Source organism: Oxyura jamaicensis, chromosome Z (genome assembly GCF_011077185.1).
Source record: "Oxyura jamaicensis isolate SHBP4307 breed ruddy duck chromosome Z, BPBGC_Ojam_1.0, whole genome shotgun sequence".
NCBI lineage: Eukaryota > Metazoa > Chordata > Aves > Anseriformes > Anatidae > Oxyura > Oxyura jamaicensis.
In genome coordinates, this window is record NC_048926.1 from 64,368,078 (window position 1) to 64,387,432 (window position 19,355).

Below are 19,355 nucleotides of genomic sequence, written 5' to 3' on the forward strand. Positions count from 1 at the left end.
CCAGGGTCCACCAACTAAAAGAGAATACTTTGGAGAAACTTTCTGAAGAGGTCCAGCAACTTAAAGAGAGTTTATTTTCCTCCCCTCCTGTACAAACCAATGTCTCTGCTATAAGGGGTAAGCGCTCATCCGTGCAAGGAAGACGATATGGTAGGTACACACCTCGTGCCATCCTGTGGTTTTACCTACGTGACCATGGAGAGGACATGAGAAAATGGGATAGAAAATCTACCATGACCCTAGAGGCACGGGTACGTGAGCTGCAAAAGAAAACAATTGGGAAAAAGGGGGTCTCTGAAAAGTTTGCTGCTCCAACTTCCAGCAGGCAGTCCTTTAAACACAGGAATGAAGATTCTGATGAGGATTAGAGGGGCCCTGCCTCCAGCCAGGGGGAGGAAAGGGACAATCGAGTTTATTGGACTGTGTGGATTCGATGGCCTGGCACATCAGACGCACAGAAGTATAAGGCTTTAGTAGACACCGGTGCACAATGTACTCTAATGCCATCAAGCTATAAAGGGCCAGAGCCCATCAGTATTTATGGAGTGATGGGGGGATCCCAGCAATTAACTGTATTGGAGGCTGAACTGAGTCTAACTGGGAATGAGTGGCAAAAACACCGCATTGTGACTGGCCCGGATGCTCCGTGCATCCTTGGCATAGACTATCTTAGAAGAGGATATTTCAAGGACCCAAAAAGGTTCCGGTGGGTTTTGGCATAGCTGCCTTAGAGACAGAGGGGATTAAACCGTTATCTACCTTCCCCGTCTCTCAGAGGACCCTTCTGTTGTGGGGTTGCTGAGGGTCAAAGAACAACAAGTGCCAATTGCTACTACAACTGTGCACCGGTGGCAATATCGCACCGACCGAGACTCCCTGATTCCCATCCATGAGCTAATTCATCAGCTGGAGAGCCAAGGAGTGATCAGCAAGACTCATTCACCCTTTAATAGTCCCATATGGCCAGTGCAAAAGTCTAATGGGGAGTGGAGGCTAACCGTGGACTATCGTGGCCTGAATGAGGTCACACCACCACTGAGTGCTGCAGTGCCGAACATGCTAGAACTCCAGTACGAACTGGAATCAAAGGCAGCCAAGTGGTACGCCACAACTGATATCGCTAATGCATTTTTCTCCATCCCTCTAGCAGCAGAGTGCAGGCCACAGTTTGCTTTTACTTGGAGGGGAGTCCTATATACTTGGAATCGGCTGCCCCAGGGGTGGAAACACAGCCCTACAATTTGCCATGGACTGATCCAGTCTGCGCTGGAGCAGGGGGAAGCTCCTGAACACCTGCAGTACATCGATGACATCATTGTGTGGGGTGACACAGCAAAGGAAGTTTTTGAGAAAGGGAAGAAAATAGTCCAAATCCTTCTGAAGGCCGGTTTTGCCATAAAACAAAATAAAGTTAAAGGACCTGCACGAGAGATCCAGGTTTTAGGAATAAAATGGCAAGATGGACGTCGTCAAATCCCAATGGACGTGATCAACAAAATAACAGCTATGTCTCCACCAACTAGCAAAAAGGAAACACAAACTTTCCTAGGTGTCGTGGGGTTTTGGAGAATGCACATTCCAAATTACAGTCTGATTGTAAACCCGCTCTACCAAGTAACCCGTAAGAAGGATGATTTTGAATGGGGCCCTGAGCAATGACAAGCCTTTGAACAAATTAAGCAGGAAATAGTTCATGCAGTAGCCCTTGGGCCAGTCCGAACGGGACCAGATGTAAAGAATGTGCTCAACACCGCAGCCGGGGAGAATGGCCCCACCTGGAGCCTCTGGCAGAAAGAACCTGGGGAAACTCGAGGTCGACCCCTAGGCTTTTGGAGTCGGGGATACAGAGGATCTGAGGCCCGCTACACTCCAACCGAAAAGGAGATATTGGTGGCATATGAAGGAGTTCGATCTGCTTCGGAAGTTGTCGGTACTGAAGCACAGCTCCTCCTGGCACCCCGACTGCCAGTACTGGGCTGGATGTTCAAAGGAAGGGTCCCCTCTACACATCATGCAACTGATGCTACATGGAGCAAGTGGGTTGCACTGATTACTCAGCGGGCTCGAATAGGAAACCCCAGTCGTCCGGGAATCTTGGAAGTGATTATGGACTGGCCAGAAGGCAAAAACTTTGGGATGTCATCAGAGGAGGAGGTGGTCCGTGCTGAGGAAGCTCCACTGTACAACAAGCTACCAGAAAATGAGAAGAGATATGCCCTATCCTGTCGTATTGTGGGAAAGCATCAGAGATGGAAAGCTGCTGTATGGAGTCCTACACGACGAGTTGCAGAAGCTGCTGAGGGAGAAGGTGAATCGAGTCAATTTGCAGAAGTGAAAGCCATCCAGCTGGCTTTAGATATTGCTGAACGAGAAAAGTGGCCAGTTCTCTACCTATACACTGATTCATGGATGGTAGCAAATGCCCTTTGGGGGTGGTTACAGCAATGGAAACAGAACAACTGGCAGTGCAGGGGCAAACCCATTTGGGCTGCTGCGTTGTGGCAAGATATTGCTGCCCGGGTAGAGAACCTGGTTGTAAAGGTACGCCATGTAGATGCTCATGTGCCCAAGAATCAGGCTACTGAAGAACATCAAAACAACCAGCAGGTGGATCAGGCTGCCAAGATTGAAGTGGCTCAGGTGGACCTGGACTGGCAACATAAGGGTGAATTATTTATAGCCCGATGGGCCCATGGCACCTCAGGCCATCAAGGCAGAGATGCAACATACAGATGGGCTCGTGATCGAGGGGTGGACCTGACCACGGACACTATAGCACAGGTTATTCATGATTGTGAAACGTGCTGCAATCAAGCAAGCCAAACGGTCAAAGCCTCTTTGGTACGGGGGACGATGGCTGAAATACAAATATGGAGAGGCCTGGCAGATTGATTACATCACACTCCCTCAAACCCGCAACGGCAAGCGCCATGTACTTACAATGGTGGAAGCAACCACCAGATGGCTGGAAACATATCCTGTGCCCCATGCCACTGCATGAAACGCTATCCTGGGCCTTGAAAAGCAAGTCCTATGGCGACATGGCACCCCAGAAAGAACTGAGTCAGACAATGGGACTCATTTCCGAAACAACCTTATAGATACTTGGGCCAAAGAACATGGTATTGAGTGGGTGTATCACATCCCCTATCACGCACCAGCCTCCGGTAAAGTTGAGCGATACAATGGACTGTTAAAGACTACACTGAAAGCAATGGGTGCTGGGACATTCAGAAATTGGGACACACATTTGGCAAAGGCCACCTGGTTAGTCAATACTAGGGGATCTGCCAACCGAGCTGGACCTGCCCAATCAAACCTGCTACGTACAGTAGAAGGGGATAAAGTTCCTGTAGTGCATGTAAGAAATATGCTAGGTAAAACAGTCTGGGCTACTCCTGCCTCAGGAAAAGGCAAACCCATTCGTGGGATTGCTTTTGCTCAGGGACCTGGATGCACTTGGTGGGTAATGCAAAAGAATGGGGAGGTCCGGTGTGTACCTCAGGGGGATTTAATACTGGGTGAGAATAGCCCATGAGTTGAGTTGTATTATATTAATTATTATACAATACTGTATGTCATCACTGCCATGATTGCTATATACCATAGATGAAAATGGTCATTAGTTAGAATGTATTGGAAAGCCTGTAACCTGAGCATGACATAAATGGTATGGAATAAGGGATGGATGTATGTCCTGGTTTCAGTTAGGACAGTTATTTTTCCTCCTAGTAGCTGGTAGGGTGCTATGTTTTGGATTAGGATGAGAAGAGTGCTGATAACATGCTGATGTTTTAATTGCTGCAGAGCACTGCTTATACTAAGCCAAGGACTTTTCAGCTTCTCACTCTGTCCTGCCAGCGGGCAGGCTGGGGGTGCAGCAAGAGCTGGGAGGGGACAGACCCAGGACAGCTGACCCAAACTGGCCAAAGGAGTATTCCATACCATCTGACGGCATGCTGAACAATGCATAGGGGTGGCTAGCCGGGGTTGGGGGGGGACAGCTGCTCGGGGATAGGCTTGGCATCGGGCAGCGGGTGGTGAGCAATTGCATTGTGCATCACTTGTCTGTATGCATTATTATTAGAAGTACTATTATCATTATTGTTGTTGTTGTTGTTAGTATTATTTTCCTGTCTTAATAAACCGTCTCTATCTCAACTCTCAGGCTTCACTCACCCATTTCTCTCCCCCTTCCCAGAGAGGAAGGGAAGAGGGTGAGCGAACGGCTGTGTGGTGTTTAGCTGCCCGTCAGGTTAAACCACAACATATCCCCACTCCCTTAGCATGCTTGTTCAACCAACTGGCAACCCACTTAATGGCAAATCAAGGTGAAAAAAATTACAGAAAAAAGACCCATCAAAACACCAACCCAACCGTCCCTGTCACATCTGGGGCCAAGTGCTACCGGCCCTCTTGGGGCAGATGGCCCATGGTGACATCACTGAGCAATGGGCTGTGACCTCGCAGCCCTCGCTGCTTATCTTGGGGCGCCAGCAGAGGCCCCGTCAGCCTAGCTCGTGGCTGGACTCCCGCTGAGCGTGTGTGCGAGGCTTGGAGCACCGAGCGAGGATTTGGAGGAGCCGTGCTGTGGGGCCGCCGGCAGCTGTTCTCAGTGCCCGTCCCCACAGGCATTGCCCGTGTTTCCCCGGCCCTGCCTGGCTCAGGCAGCCGGGGCTCCGCGGGGCGCTCGCAGCAGCGCAGGTGAGCTGTGCGGGGACACGTGCCCTGGGGCAGTGCGTGGGGGGCACGGGACGGCCCAGCCGCGGGGTCGGGGGGTTCCTGCTGAGGTGCCAGGGGGGCATTGCCCCTGCTCGCCCTGGCACAGTGAGTGACCTTGGCCTCTCTCCCTTGTGCAGATTCAGACATCCTTTGGCAGCTGCAGCGCCGCGGCAGGGGAGCAGCTTCTTCACCTCAGCTCTCCCCAGCCCACTGGAGAGCCCGGTGGCCATGGACGTGCCATCGGACTGGACCTGCCCAGCCTGTGGGGAGAGTCGCGACGATGCCGCCTATGTGACCCCCTGTCTCCACCAGCTGTGCTACGGCTGTGCCCTGCGGTGGGCAAAGAACAATCCACGGTGCCCCTTCTGCAGGGAGGCAATCAGAACCATCAAGTACTCGGTGAGGTCGGCCGACGATTTCCTGGAGTGCACTGTCCCACAGCCTGCACAGCACGTCGCTGAGGACCAGCTGGACGAGGAGGAGGCAGTGGAGCCGGTGCCCAGGGCTCCTGAGCTCAGCTTCCCACCCGAGCTCTGGGCAGCCTTCTTCAGGGAGCACCCAGAAAACGTCGAGCCCCTGCTTGCGTGGCTGCAGCGGGAGCTGGAGACCATCTCCGGCTCCGACTGGTGGGAGGTGGCTGCAGGCCTGAGCACGGTCATCGGCTACCTGTGCGTCTACGGGCTCGACGAGGAGGGCTTGGTGCGGGCGCTGCAGCCTTGCCTCAAAAACCGGACCCTGCCTTTCGTGGTGCGGCTCATCACTGCTGCTGTGGAGCTGTGCAGCACAGAGATCCACCGGCTGCATGACCACCAGGACGCCCGTGCTGCAGGGGGCCAGGAGGACAGCCCCGCAGCTGCCCACAGCCACGCCGCCTCTCCAGGGGGGACTCGTGCCCCTGCCACCACCACAGAAGAGGAGCAGGCACCTAAGGAGACAGGGCAGGCAGCAGCAGGTCCCTCTGCCCAGAGCAGGGACTGCTTGCCTGGGGGGCACCGGCGTGCCCCAAAGAGGAGGGCCAGCAGCAGCCTCCAGGACTCTCCCCAGCCCCGCAAGAGGCCGTCCCGACGGCGGCACTAGGCGGGCACCCCATGGCTGGCAGCGTAACATCTGAAAATAAACACATATTACTGAAAGAGTCTCTCTATTATTGACAGTGCAGACATTGCTGCTGTCCGTACCCATGCTGGTTTCACAGAATCCCAGAACTGTAGGGGTTGGAAGGGACCTCGAGAGGTCATCGGGTCCAACGCCCCTGCCAAAGCAGGTTCCCTAGAGCACATTTCCCACGTAGGCGTCCAGACAGGTCTTGAATATCTCCAGAGAAGGAGACTCCACAAGCTCCCTGGGCAGCCTGTTCCAGTGCTCTGTCTCCCTCACCGTGAAGTTCTTTCCCATGTTGCTGCAGAACTTGCTGTGCTCCATTTTGTGGGCATTGCCCCTTGTCCTGTCCCCACAAACCACTGAAAAGAGGGTGGCCAAATCCCTGTGTCACCCACACTTCAGATACTTACAATATTGATAAGATCCCCCTCAGTCTTCTTTTCTCAAGGCTGAACAGGCCCAGGTCTCTCAGCCTTTTCTCATACGGGAGATGTTCCAGGCCCCGTATCATCTTCTTGCCCCTCCGCCGGACTCTCTCCAGGAGATCCTTGTCATTTTTGTACTGGGGAGCCCACAACTGGACACAGTACTCCAGCTGAGGCCTGACCAGGGCAGAGTAGAGGGGGAGGATCACCTCTCTTGACCTGCTGCCCACGCTCCTTTTGATGCACGCCAGGATCCCCTTGGCCTTCCTGGCCACCAGGTGCTGCAGCCCATGGAGAGGAGCCCCCGCAGGAGCAGGGGGCCTTGGGGGAGCTGCTGCCCGTGGGGGACCCGTGCTGGAGCATTTTGCTCCTGGGGGATGGATGGAGCCCATGGTACAGAGCCGTGTGGGAGCAGTTCCTGAAGAGCTGCTGCCTGTGGGCAGCCCCCGCAGGCTCAGGTCGGGAAGGACGGCATCCCATGGGAGGGACCCCACGGGGAGCAGGGGCAAAGAGCAATAGTGAAGGAGCAGCAGAGAGAAAGCCAAAGCATCAGAGACTGACCATAGCCCCCAGTCCCTATTCTCCTGAGCTGCTCAGGGTAAGGAGTTGGAAGAGGGTGATGGGTGAGGTGATGGGGAGGGGGGAACAGACACCACCACATTTCTATCAGTGATTTTGATGAGGGGATCTACTGCACTCTCAGTAAATTTGCAGATGACACCAACTGGGCAAGAGTGTCAATCGCTTGAGGCAGGAAAGCTCTGCAGAGGCACCTGGACAGGCATGCAACAAAGCTTAGAGCTGGATTCTGCTCTTGGGTCATAACAACCCCATGCAGCAGTGAAGGCTTGGGAAAGAGTGGCTAGAAAGCTGCCCAGCAGAAAAGGACCTGGGGGTACTGGTTGATGACAGACAGTTGAACGTGAGCCAGCAGTGAGCCCAGGTAGCCAAGATGGGGAAGGGCATCCTGGCCTGCATCAGAACTAGTGTGGCCAGCAGGACCAGGGAAATGACTGTCCCCTTGTGCGCAGCACTGGTGAGACGACACCTCAAATATTGTGGGCAGTTTGGGACCTTTCACTACAAGAAGGATATAGAGTTGCTAGAGTATATGCAGAAAAGAGCAACAAAGCTGGTGAAGGTACTAGAAAATAGGACTTAAGAAGAGTGACTGATGGTCTGGGGTTGTATTATCTGTGGAAGAGAAGGCTGAGGGGAGATCTCACTCCTAACAACTCCCTGCAGCAAAGCAAGCTGCAGCCAGGATGGTGTTGGTCTCTTTTCTCAGATGAGAAATGACAGGATGCAAGGAAATGACCTCAAGTTGCACCAGGGGAGGTTTAGGCTGAGTATCATGAATTTATTCACAGAAAGAGCGGTTAGGCTTTGGAACAGGCTGCCCAGGGAAGTGGTAGAGTTGCTGTCCCTGGAGGTATTCAAGAGACATATGGACATGGTGCTTAGGGACATGGTTTAGTGGTGGGTCAGCAGTGTTACGTGGGTGGTTAGACTGCATGATCTTCAGGGTCTTTACCAACCTAAAGGATTCTGTGATTCTCTTCCCCAGGCTACAGTCCCAGCTCTCTCAGGCTCTGCTCCTGTGCCAAGCACTCCACGCCCTTTATTATGTTAGTGGCTCTCACCTGGACGCTTTCCAGTAGCTCTGGGGAGCTCAGAACTGTGCTCAGCACTCTAGGTGAGGACTCTGAGCAGAGGGGAAGGATCACCTCCCTTGACCTGCTGGCAATGTTCTTCCTATTTTTCAGGTTATAGATTTATATAGTATTTTCAAACTAAACACAAGCACTTTTTAAATTCTCCATTTTAATATGAGCAAACATTTTTTTAAGCTTATTTTCCTTCCACTTTTTATTCTTATTGCTGTGTCTTTTTTGAAAAATCCTGCTATTCCTTCCTACCCTCAAATGCCACAGGAAGGATATTGATACAATAAAGAAGTTTAGTTTAAAACCTCAGATGAAGTGGGAAGTCATGCTGACACAGTTGGAAAAATACAGCTTTTAGACTGAGACAGTGGAAGAACCACATTTAAATACTGAAAAGAGGTAGTTCTCTTATTTGTCAGCTAGCAGCACTCAACACATGTAAGAATTTATATACTTCGGTGAAGTAGTCAGTTGTATAAGTACATACGTACACACACACACAGAGCCATTCTGCTTCAATTCACTCTTTTTCTACCATCAGCTATATTCCAGCACAAATGTCTGGTAATTGAACCACTAATCACCAATAAGCATCCTGCTGTACCTTCAAATTTTAGACAGGATTATAACACAAGTAATGAAGGAATTCACACCACAACAATCTCTTACTATAATCAGTTGAGAAAACATTTGTGTGAAAATATGACTTCACAAAAGCAGTGTGAATTAAAGGTGGCAAACCAGCACTGCTGTCAGATAAAACAGTGGCACACTCCTTCCCCACCACTCCTCTTTCTCAGACCAGTATCCACACACCCCTTAGTATCATGAACTGGTCCAGGTTGAGTTGATTACCACATGAAATCCAGACAGGATCAGCCCCCTACCGCTGTTGAGGCAACAGCTGAAGTTACTCTCCTGGATAGTTTCTGTTAAGAGGAAGCAGCAGAAACAAGCAGTTGGAAATGCAAGAAGCTTTCCGATCAGGAAGACCACCAACTTGTAACTGCAGGATTAGAACTGGCATAACAGGAGACTTTGTTCACACCAGCATTTCTGGATCTGCGTGACTCCAGGTTGGTTGAGAATCAACACATTTTTCAAAGTGTTGCTTATGAGCCCTCCTTTTCTATTTTCCTAGGAGAATTTATCGACAGGAAAAAAGCATGTCTGATTGATAGCAGCAAGCCAGTTATTTTAGGAAGAAGAGTTTGTTACCCTATTTCCTGTTACCTCTCACCCCCAAGACTGCATGCATCCAGCATATTAAGTGAAATGGAAAAGGCAGTGGAAGGGGGTGAGTGGAGAGAGCAGGAGTAGACAAGGACATCATACTTCTTGTTCAGAAGCAAAGTATTAGGAGCTAATTTCAGAAGTAGGTTATTGCCATTCAAGACAGATTCTGAAGGGGAAAAGAAGAATTAGCTCTATAATAAAAATAGCAGGCTATTACACTTTCTAGCTAATCTTTCCCCTCAGAAAAGCAGTCTTTAACTAGTGTATTTGCTAAAGGATTATTTCCCAAGAAACAGATTTCTTCAGATGACCTCTGGCAGTTATGCTTCTTACATACATTCTTTCAATTTGAGAAATCAGGTGATGTGGTCTTTGCATGTGTTTTTTGTTTTGTTAGTCTCTGTATCAATATTTGCATGAAAAATGAAATTTGGATGTCTTGCTTTACTTCTCAAAAGCGTTAAGTACTCTTCTTGAATAGAGGCAACTGCTCTGCCCAGCTTCAAGGAAGAAGCACTGAGATCCAACATACTTCGTATCAGCCATGGCAGTTATCAGCACACATGAAGCACTCCAACCAATCTATAGCTGTAAGACTTATACACACGAATACCTGCTTTATAAACCAATAATGGTCTCTGACAAAAAGATCACTGTCAAGATGCTTAGCGTCAAAAGAACATAAAAATATCTCTGCCTGTTGCAAAAGACAACTACTTACGTTTAACATTCTACAGGCAACTACCAAGTTTCTATCAGCACTTAAGCAGGGAGCTCAATCTCAGCATTATACAGCTCCTGTTTCTTTACCTTTCACCACCAGTATTTGTCAAGCGTCATCTATCTGAGAAAGTGCAAGTTTGCAATTCTTCACAAGCAGCTCACTTCAGCTGAGTAAGTTATTTTTACTGATCACACTTCTGAACATCATAGATCTCTAACATTCTGACATCGTGTGAGTGCTCAAATTAGTTTATTATCTTGGCAAGTTTATTCAGATGATCATATAGATTTAGAAGTAAACTGAAGCAGAAACTGTTTTCCAGAACAAAGAATAAAATTTATTACAAGAAAAAGGTTTAGCACAAGTTGTAGATGGATATCCTAACAGAACCGACTGTTCTGCTATGCTTAAATCATTGCCCATGACTCTTACTGTTACAAGAAGAGGACCAAAAATAATCTTAATGAGAACAGAAACAATATTAACAAAACCGCCATCAGTAGCTTCAAGTGCTTTTGTGTCTTTTGTTCCCACAGAAAAGACGTAGAGCTCAATAATCAGTTTCTAAAAGGCAGCCAGGCATCTGCACATATCTGCTCTGCTCAGACGATCACATGACAATGGCCTGACAGACACGGCTAGCTGAAAACTTGCTGTTCAGCTGAGCTTCGAGTATTATCTTGTCTGGTCCACAGAACTGGCATGTTCTTTTCTGTACAAGCTTCCAGGAGAAAAAGCAAAGGCAGCTAAGACAGATCTATAATGGCCTGAAGGAAAACAACATCCCCTCCAAAACACAAAACCTCCAAAAACAACAAAAAAATCCCCACCAAAATGCATTACATTTCCATGAGGACACAGTAGCTAGCTACTTGTACAAGCAGATACACTCCCAAACACCTTTCAGAACTGAAAAAAAAAAACTAATACTCAGAGTGGAAAAAATGTAACTTTCCATTTTTCTGAAGATGGTGACAGAGCAAGGGTACAACTTAACAGCCTTATTCATCATCTGTGAACACCAAGGGAAGAAAGCATACACAACTATGTCCTACAAAGGCAGTCCATGACATGCTTCTGCAGTTGGATATGGAACTGGCAGCCAACATTTTGGCAGAACAATTCAAGATTTAATTCATTACTCTTATCCTATTTGTTATTTGTAGAACCTTATGGATGGCCAGGTTTTAAAGACACAACTCAAACACCTTCGAGATATTCCTGACACTGAATTATTTGAAGCACCGACCATTATGGTCCCCACATGTAAGAACACTATGGGCTAAGATAAAGTAATTCATTTTTGGCCAAATAAATCATCACAATGACTTTTATTTTGAAGGTGAAAGTGCTTAAATGGGCTTAGTAGGACTGTTTGTTTACAGAACCAAGAACCACAATACCAGCAAAGGCAGCAGCAAAGTCTACTCATCTTGAACAGCAAACAGAAACCTCAGTTTCTTCTACCTTTACAGACCACTTTTAACAGTTATGACAAAGCACTTAGATGCCAGCAGAAATGAGATAAGGAAAACCTAAAACATTTTATTTCAGGTACTTTCTAATAGCTGCCCCAGAAACACAGCAGCAAAAAGGCTTTAAGTACTGTCAAAAAAGCCTAAAAAAAAAAAAAGATTCTGAGCTACATTAACAAAATTCAGGAAGTCAGAGTTTCTCCCTCACCTTTTTTTTTTTTTTTTTAAAGTTGCATTATTAGATAGATAATGAAATAAATTTCAAGCCTACAAGAGCTAGAGAGGTGTATCACCACATTTTTACAAGTATGACTGCAAAACTATAGTTTATACCTACAAAGAGTCAGAATCCCTCCTTCCATGAGCCAGCCATAGGATTTCCTTCACCTGGATTTTGTAGCATCTAATAGCGACAGGAAGCCGTGGAACTCCATTCTTGTCCCTACAGGCCAGCTAGAGATAGTTTTCTCCGTAATTTCAATATGTTGAAGAAAAAAAAAAAACATTCGTATTTTAACTAGGTCTTGCCTTCATAGAAAGTAATGCAATCAAGCTGCAGGCAAGAAAATAGATCTCTCACACAGCCTTCACACACTGCTTCTATCCATGGCATTGTTTCTATTCAAGGATTGGATTAACATCACTGTCTAGCAAAACAGTCCTAAGAAAGAGAACCAGAAAGAGAGAAGTTATTCACTAGGATACAACTGTTTCATGCAAACTTCCTGCTTAGAACAAGATACTGTGAAAGATGTCATATTCTATCTTAAGCTCCAGAAATTGCTCTTTTTCCTGCTTAAGAGTCCATCCTAGCCTCAGTCTGTACATTAATGACCGTTTACAGACCACTTTTTGTTGTGTTAGACATGCAGCATGTTAGATGCTTTCAGTTCAGTGCCATATGCATTTCAAAGAATGCCTCCCACAGCAAACTCAAACTCATTAAATCAGTTCCGTTTGTTTTCTCACAGAATTCACTTCAGTTGAAACAATCTGGCTGCTAACATTTGTTGCTTCTGTTTGGTTCCCATCAATATTTACTCCAGCCACCTTCTTCCTTTATATTACCCAGCCAGAAGAGAATTTGGCTTTCCTAAAATATCCATTCGAGATTGCTCTATGGTTACAAAAAGCTGACTTTAAATACTGTATATATTACTAGTACTAGAAAGCTTCATTTTTAAAGCACTGCCAGTCTAAGTCATAAAATCAGGTAATATAAATACAAAAAAATAGGAAAAATGCCTCTCATTTTTACTATTTCTCTTAAAACAGTTTCAGAGAGTTAATAAACTAGGTAATATATTCTGACGGTATCATAAGCAAATGTAAATTCAAATATATACAAATATAAGTTTGGTAAGTTCAGAACAAACGTAACAGACATGAATATAAATCTGTCTATAAAAAATAGCCCATAACTAAATGCTATAGAGTTAATTTAGAAATACTTAGTTAATTTAGAATCTAAAACCCAGAAGTAGCTTGGCCAGAAGGGCCAGGGAGGTGATCGTCCCCTTGTACTCAGCTCTGGTGAGGCCTCACCTCGAGTATTGTGTTCAGTTCTGGGCCCCTCACTACAAGAAGGACATCGAGGCCCTGGAACATGTCCAAAGAAGGGCAACAAAACTGATGAGGGGTCTGGAGCACAAGTCTTATGAGGAGCAGCTGAGAGAACTGGGGTTGTTTAGTCTGGAGAAGAGGCAGCTCAGGGGAGACCTCATTGCTCTCTGCAACTACCTGCAAGGAAGGTATGGGGAGCAGGAGTCAGCTTTTTCTTGCAGATAACTGGTGACAAGACTAGAAGAAATTGCCTCAAGTTGTGCCAGAGGAGGCTCATGTAAGAAATTAGGAGAAATTTCTTCTCAGAAAGAGTAGTCAGGCATTAGAACAGGCTGCCCAGGGAACTGGTTGAGTCACCATCCCTGGAGGTATTCAAAAGACACATAGATGTGGTGCTGAGGGACAAAGTATTGTGGTAGACTTGGACTGGATCTTAGAAGTCTTTTCCAACCTAAATGATCCTATTTTTGAATGACCCTATCAGGGAATGAATGATGATGAATTTAGAATTGTATTCAAAGCAGAGAGCCAACTGACTCACTCAATAAGTAGTTGTAGGAACATTGTTACTATTAAGAAGAAACATTTGAAACCATTTCTTGATGTACATAAACCTATTATACCTCCTTTCCTGAACACTGAATATACCTGTAATTGTGACAGAAACCATATCCCATGTTAAGATAGTAGACAAACAACATTAAGTAGTGACTGATTAATAAGGGATTGTAAGTATTGACTACTGACTGGTTACTTATCAAAACTTTCATATCTCTCTCTTCAAACATGCAATATTGTCATGTATCAAATGCTTGTGAATTGATAGGACTTTTCCTATACACTGGTTTGTTACCTTCTCATTTTAATAAAAAGAGTCTTGTGGAAAAGGAAATATCCTCTGGCTTGTCATACAATCTCAATACCTGTCTTCATAACTGGAAAACCACACAAATACCTTATGTATAGGTATGGAGCAGAAAACAAGGATGTAACTTAAATTGTGCTGGTGTTTTTTTTGTTGTTGGTGGTGTTTTTTTTCTGGTTAATTACACAGAGCCACTTTATTGTTATCACCAGAACATGTTACTAACCAGCTAACACTGCCACACTGTGCTGCCTGGGTACACACCACTGATAAACTGGTCCTTGCATAGACTTAACCAATGCTATAGAGTCACACAAGAAAAAACCTGTATATCATTGTTAAAAAAAATACACTAAATTTTTCTATTAAATAAGTTTCTCAAGGTGCCACTAATTCAATATGCAAAAGTAATTCTTAATTTACCTTACAAAAATATATATTGTCAAGAGTGTAACAGAAGTGTTTACATCTGAGACAACACATGCAGATTTAATTAAAAAATCCCAATTTTGTCACTTCAATTTAATCAAAACTTATCTAACCTGAAGAATAAGTCACATCACTTTGTTTTTACTAATAAGAAAGATAAAAATCTTCTACTTTGAGTTCAAAATGAAAGGCTACATTCCAAACTATTTTTACTGTAATACACAATCAGTAGCAAGATGTATTAACAATGACAAAACAACTTTGGGCAGAGACAAATCTCATCTGCTTTTCCTTTTTAGCATATTATTTCTCCTGCTAATTTTCAAGTTCAGAAATTGAACTCTGTATTTCAGAAGACCATATGACTTTAAATAAATACATGATTGTTGAACCTAGCAAAGAATGTTGAAGGCGGCAAGGTACACTTCTAATACGTAAATGCATTAGTTCATTACCTAATGAAATTTCCAGGAAGTGTACCTTCAACAGACTAAGAAACAGTTAAGACTGGCTACAATGCTCAATTGCATAAAATTAAAATTTAACTTTCCATTGCAAGGGTGCTGCTTCGTATTCCTTTACAGCCAAGCCAAGAAAATGACCTTCTACAGCACGAAGAGGTTTTAAGCCTCCTCCGCAGAAAAGCATACTCCTTTAAGTCCAAGAGCAAACAAGATTATACAGACACACCAGAAAAAACAAGTAATTACCAGCAAAGAGGTCTTCTCTATCATCATCTAGCATGATTTCTGTCGGCTTTGGACCATTGGAGTTTGTGCTGAGATCTTCTGCAGGAAGACTTGCTGGCTCTGGAGATGAAGGACTTGACTGTTAAAAAAAAAGAAATAATTAGCACAGAGCTAGTTGCCACGTGTCAGCATAAGAATTATTGCAACAAGCATTCTTTCATTGCGAAGAAACAGGGAAAGATGTACAGAAAGGAAACGCTGTCAGCTATTTCCATTTCCTACTCCTGTGTGATAACAATGAACAAAGGATATGAGCTAGTCAACAACTTTCTTCATTTCTTTGTTAGAGAAGAAAATAAAGTTACTCATTTCCTCAAGTTTAATTAGCATGAAACAAAAGCTGCTACAGAAGTATCTAGAACCACTTTATTAGTATTTCTGAATGTAATTTGACTAAGCTTCTTTTCAAAAGGCTTGTATTTAGATTTAGATTTGTACATAGAAAAAAAAAACAAATCTTCAGGTTCTCTATCCCATTTTTTTTCTCAGAGATTTAGATTAATGCCACTAAAACAACTCAGCTCTGCTTGCAGCCAGAAGAAGCTTTGACTTCTTTGCAACAGTTTGAATTCAGGGATTATTCCTACGCAGCGTCACACTGTACTGACATGGAAGCCAGGCTTGCCAATGATGCAGGTTTTTTAATTCACTGAAGACTAGAATTTGCCCTGTCAAGAGAGAAATACTTGGAAGACACTCAGGGAAATAGATGAATCAAAATTGAGGTTGAGGTTCTAAGTATACAGCTTACTCAGAAAACAAATACACATGTAACTGAAGACCAGTGCTTCAGTTACCAAATCCTGTTGAGTATGCATCAACCAGGGTTATTGCAACAGTACTAGAATATCTGCAAGACTCACTTCCCACAGTTTCATCCAAGATAGCTAGCTAAGGGCTTTTCAACAACAGCACATCTATTCATGAATGCATGCCCTTTTCAAGGGTATCTGTAAATTATGTCATTTTGCATTTCCTAATTTTTGCTGGGAGTTGTCATAATTTAGGTTCAGAACCAAAATTCAAAACAGATATGAAATGTTTCAGGCTACACTTCAAACATACATCACGGGCTAAAAAACACTAAAAAAGCCTGAAAAATACTGAAAAACCATGAAAGTAATCTGTCCAGATTATATACTGCACATTCATAAGCGTAGCAAAGATACTGGTCCTCAGGGAGAAGCCTTCCTGACCACTGGCTCTCAAAGAACAGTGTATGTTCCAATACAGCATATATACACAACTGCAGCTTTACTTGAAGCAGCACAGAGCAACATCCTGGCCCCCACATCAACTCAAATCACAGTCACCTGAAATTCTGGTCAGAGGAAGTAAGCAAGGAGCAGTATCCTGACGAACAAATTCAGAGACAGTACAAAATTGATTTTCATGGGACAAACCGAATCAAGACTCTCTTGACCTCAAGTTTTTTTTCTTCTCAAGATGCAAGGTGAAAGAAGATACAAGGATGCCAGAAAGTCTGTGTTACTTTAAACATAAACCTTATGTTCCATTCAATTGACAGAAAGGTTATATACCCTCTCCCACCAGCTGCCACTCTCTGGTAATCCCACATATAGTACAGGAAAAACAAACAACCAAACAAAAAAAAAAAGTCATGAGCAACAAAAGTCATGAGCCTCCCAAACTGCTTACTGTGCTTTGCCCTAGAGCTTACTAAGAAAGTCAAAGCAGAAACGCTGGAGAAATATATGAAGGTAGTAGAGTTTATAAGCTTAGAAGCAAATGGCCCACTAGCCACATGTACACTTCTCACCTCATACTACACCAATGCACAAATTTTCCCACAGCAAACCCAGTGCTGTGAGGTAACAAAGTTGTATTTGTTCCTTCTCTGAGGAAGGATCCTAAATTGTATCACAAGACATGTAACTAATTTAAAGGAAATGAACTAGGAAATTTAAGAAAAATCACCACTTGACATGCTTCATTATTCTACTAACGATAACACAGATAGCATGCATCACATGGGAAGGTCAACACTTTAGCGAATTTAGAACTTGCAAGTAGCACATTCCAGAAGAAACAGCCTCTCTCTCTGTGTAGGGCTGCACAGAGCTACAAGTTCAAGGTTGTGTACCTCAGCTACAACAGCAGAAGCTTTATTTCCCTGTGAGGCTTCAGCAATCTATAGTTTTATAAGCAAGGGTTCTGCACAGAAACATCACAGATTACTCCTTCCAAGTAAGTTTCTCCACTGCTCAACTCATAGGAAAACCCCACTCATATATTTATGGTTTAGCATGTAGTGGGTACCCCGCGCTAACAGGGATGCAGAATGACATGTAGTTCATGCTTGTCAGTTCACCTCCAGGAGAAACAGCTGTAACATGGCCAAGCACAGGGAATAAAAGCCTTCCTGACACTTGCTGTACACAGCAGATGGCTTCCAGCTTTATCCCTTAATTGTGCACTTAATGAATGAATGGTGAAAAAAAACAATGTGAAAAACACTCACATCTTCAAGATATTCTCCCAGCCTATCTCCTCAGTTTTATCTGAGTCAGCTGTTTTGCTCACTGATGATTACTGTTGACTACACTTGGCTTCTAATTATACAAAAAAAAAACACCCTACCAGACAGAAAAAAAAAATCACCTTGAATTCTTAAACCTGATCCGCACACTGCATAATACAAAAAAGAACATATATATGTGCCTAAATCAACAACTTCACCAGAGGACTTAATCTAAGCCAATAGCAAACCATTCCCACCTTGAAAACAGAAAAGAGTCTTCATAGGAGTAGACAAACACATGGAAAGATACCACCGAGCCCTGGTAGGATTATGGATCTGTTTTCATTACTGAGCTGGGAAAGATGCTGTTCGTGGCACTATTCAAGAAAGACACACTACGTACTGGCTTCACAGGCATAGTTCATATATCAGTTACAGCGTGCTTCCTCTGTATTTTGTTTACCCCATTTCCACAAAGCACAAGTGGAGAATACTTGCAAAAGAGGCCTTGAACAAACCCCAAAGGCACGTCAGAAAGCTCAAGAAACAAAGCTTATTCACACTGTTGTTATAAATTGTTAAAAAAGCATAAGGTCTAGAAGCAACTCTCACAGGAAATTTTCCAGTGAAACACAGGTTCTTCCTATGCATTATTTGTTATATAAATATGAAATAAAATTCCTATTTGTTGTGTACTTCAAGTCCTGCTTTTTAAGAATAATAGGTACTAACGTTTAGCTTCATGGATGATTTATTTTTAAAGGAAAATTTCTTTCATTTAATATAGCCTTTCACTGAATACAGAATTTCCCAACCTATAAATCTTTAAATGGCTCTATGGAATTTTTAAATAGCTGTCATTCTCAGATGAGATAAGTTAAGGATGGAGTTAAATATCTTGACAAACAGCTAGGACTGTCTTTATATGAAGAAAAAGAAAATTAAAAATGAAAATAACTTAAATCACACTGTATATGTATATACAAGCTTCTTAAAGATGATTAATGGTCTGAACAGCTACGGTAGTTCTGCACACAGCACCAACCTGTTTAAGAGTTTCGTAACAGTTTAGTTTGCTGTCTTCAAAAGCCATCTTCAAAACGGACAGCTGTTCTCAGTGAACTTCATGAAGGTACAGAAAGCCACTGCCCTGTATGTGTCAGAAATTACAGTCAATAGTTCCTAATCATCTGATTATTTTACTCAATAAATGGGTAACAGACTGCTATTCAGCCTCTCAAAAAAATAAAGTACCCATGCACCCACACAAGTATTAGTAATATGAAGCTATTCCAGTTGCACTCTCCTACAGGTGCAAGCTAAAAGCCCCAATTTTGTTCTTTTATGCCTATGGAGTACAGCTAAAATGTCTATAAAAATTAACCTATTAAATACATAACAGAGAAAATCTGAGTAAAAGAAAAGGAATGGAAGACAGAAACTAGCACAAACTCAATGCCCAGGCAACACACACAGACAGCATAACTGCTTAGAAATGTTACACTTTCTTGATGCCAGTGATTCACAAACCTGTCCATTTCCTGAAACATACATGCCTGTAAAGCTTCTGCGCTGAAACCCAAGGGAAGCACCCAACAACCAAGACACCCAACGGGCAGGACATTCAGGATCCTGCTCTACTTGTTGTCTAGAAAGAAAACCCTGATGAGAGGACTACGGGCCCATTCCAACCTAAACCAGCAATCACAAGCTCAATATCTTTCCTTCAATTCTGCATTATATTGCGGTAGCAATAAATTAGTACTTTTATAGCCTTGACTTACAAAGGCATAAAAACATGTTCTCGCGTTTTCTCTTGGCTGATGTTACAGCCCTAAATATTCGGGCAGCATCCCTTAACAACAGGGTCTCCCCCAAACCAGCTCAGCTACCTGTTTGAGCCCTACGAAGCCTCCT

General features: G+C 44.2%; 1 protein-coding gene across 3 annotated transcripts in view; it reads right to left on the reverse strand.

Annotated features, from left to right (window-relative positions):
• The window catches only part of SNX2 (sorting nexin 2), a 46,313-nt gene extending 27,767 nt beyond the window's left edge, over positions 1-18,546 (reverse strand). For 2 of the 3 annotated variants that reach the window (XM_035309975.1, XM_035309974.1), the window contains exons 1-2: positions 18,484-18,546; positions 14,918-15,035 (exon numbers count right to left, since the gene is read on the reverse strand). In XM_035309975.1, the coding sequence (XP_035165866.1) occupies positions 14,918-15,035; positions 18,484-18,531 (166 nt within the window). In that variant the 5' untranslated portion in view covers positions 18,532-18,546. Of the gene's footprint in view, positions 1-14,917; positions 15,036-16,923; positions 16,960-18,483 lie in introns of those variants that run through there. The other variant, XM_035309976.1, reaches the window with a different exon arrangement.
• Between the last annotated feature and the right edge of the window lie 809 nt (positions 18,547-19,355).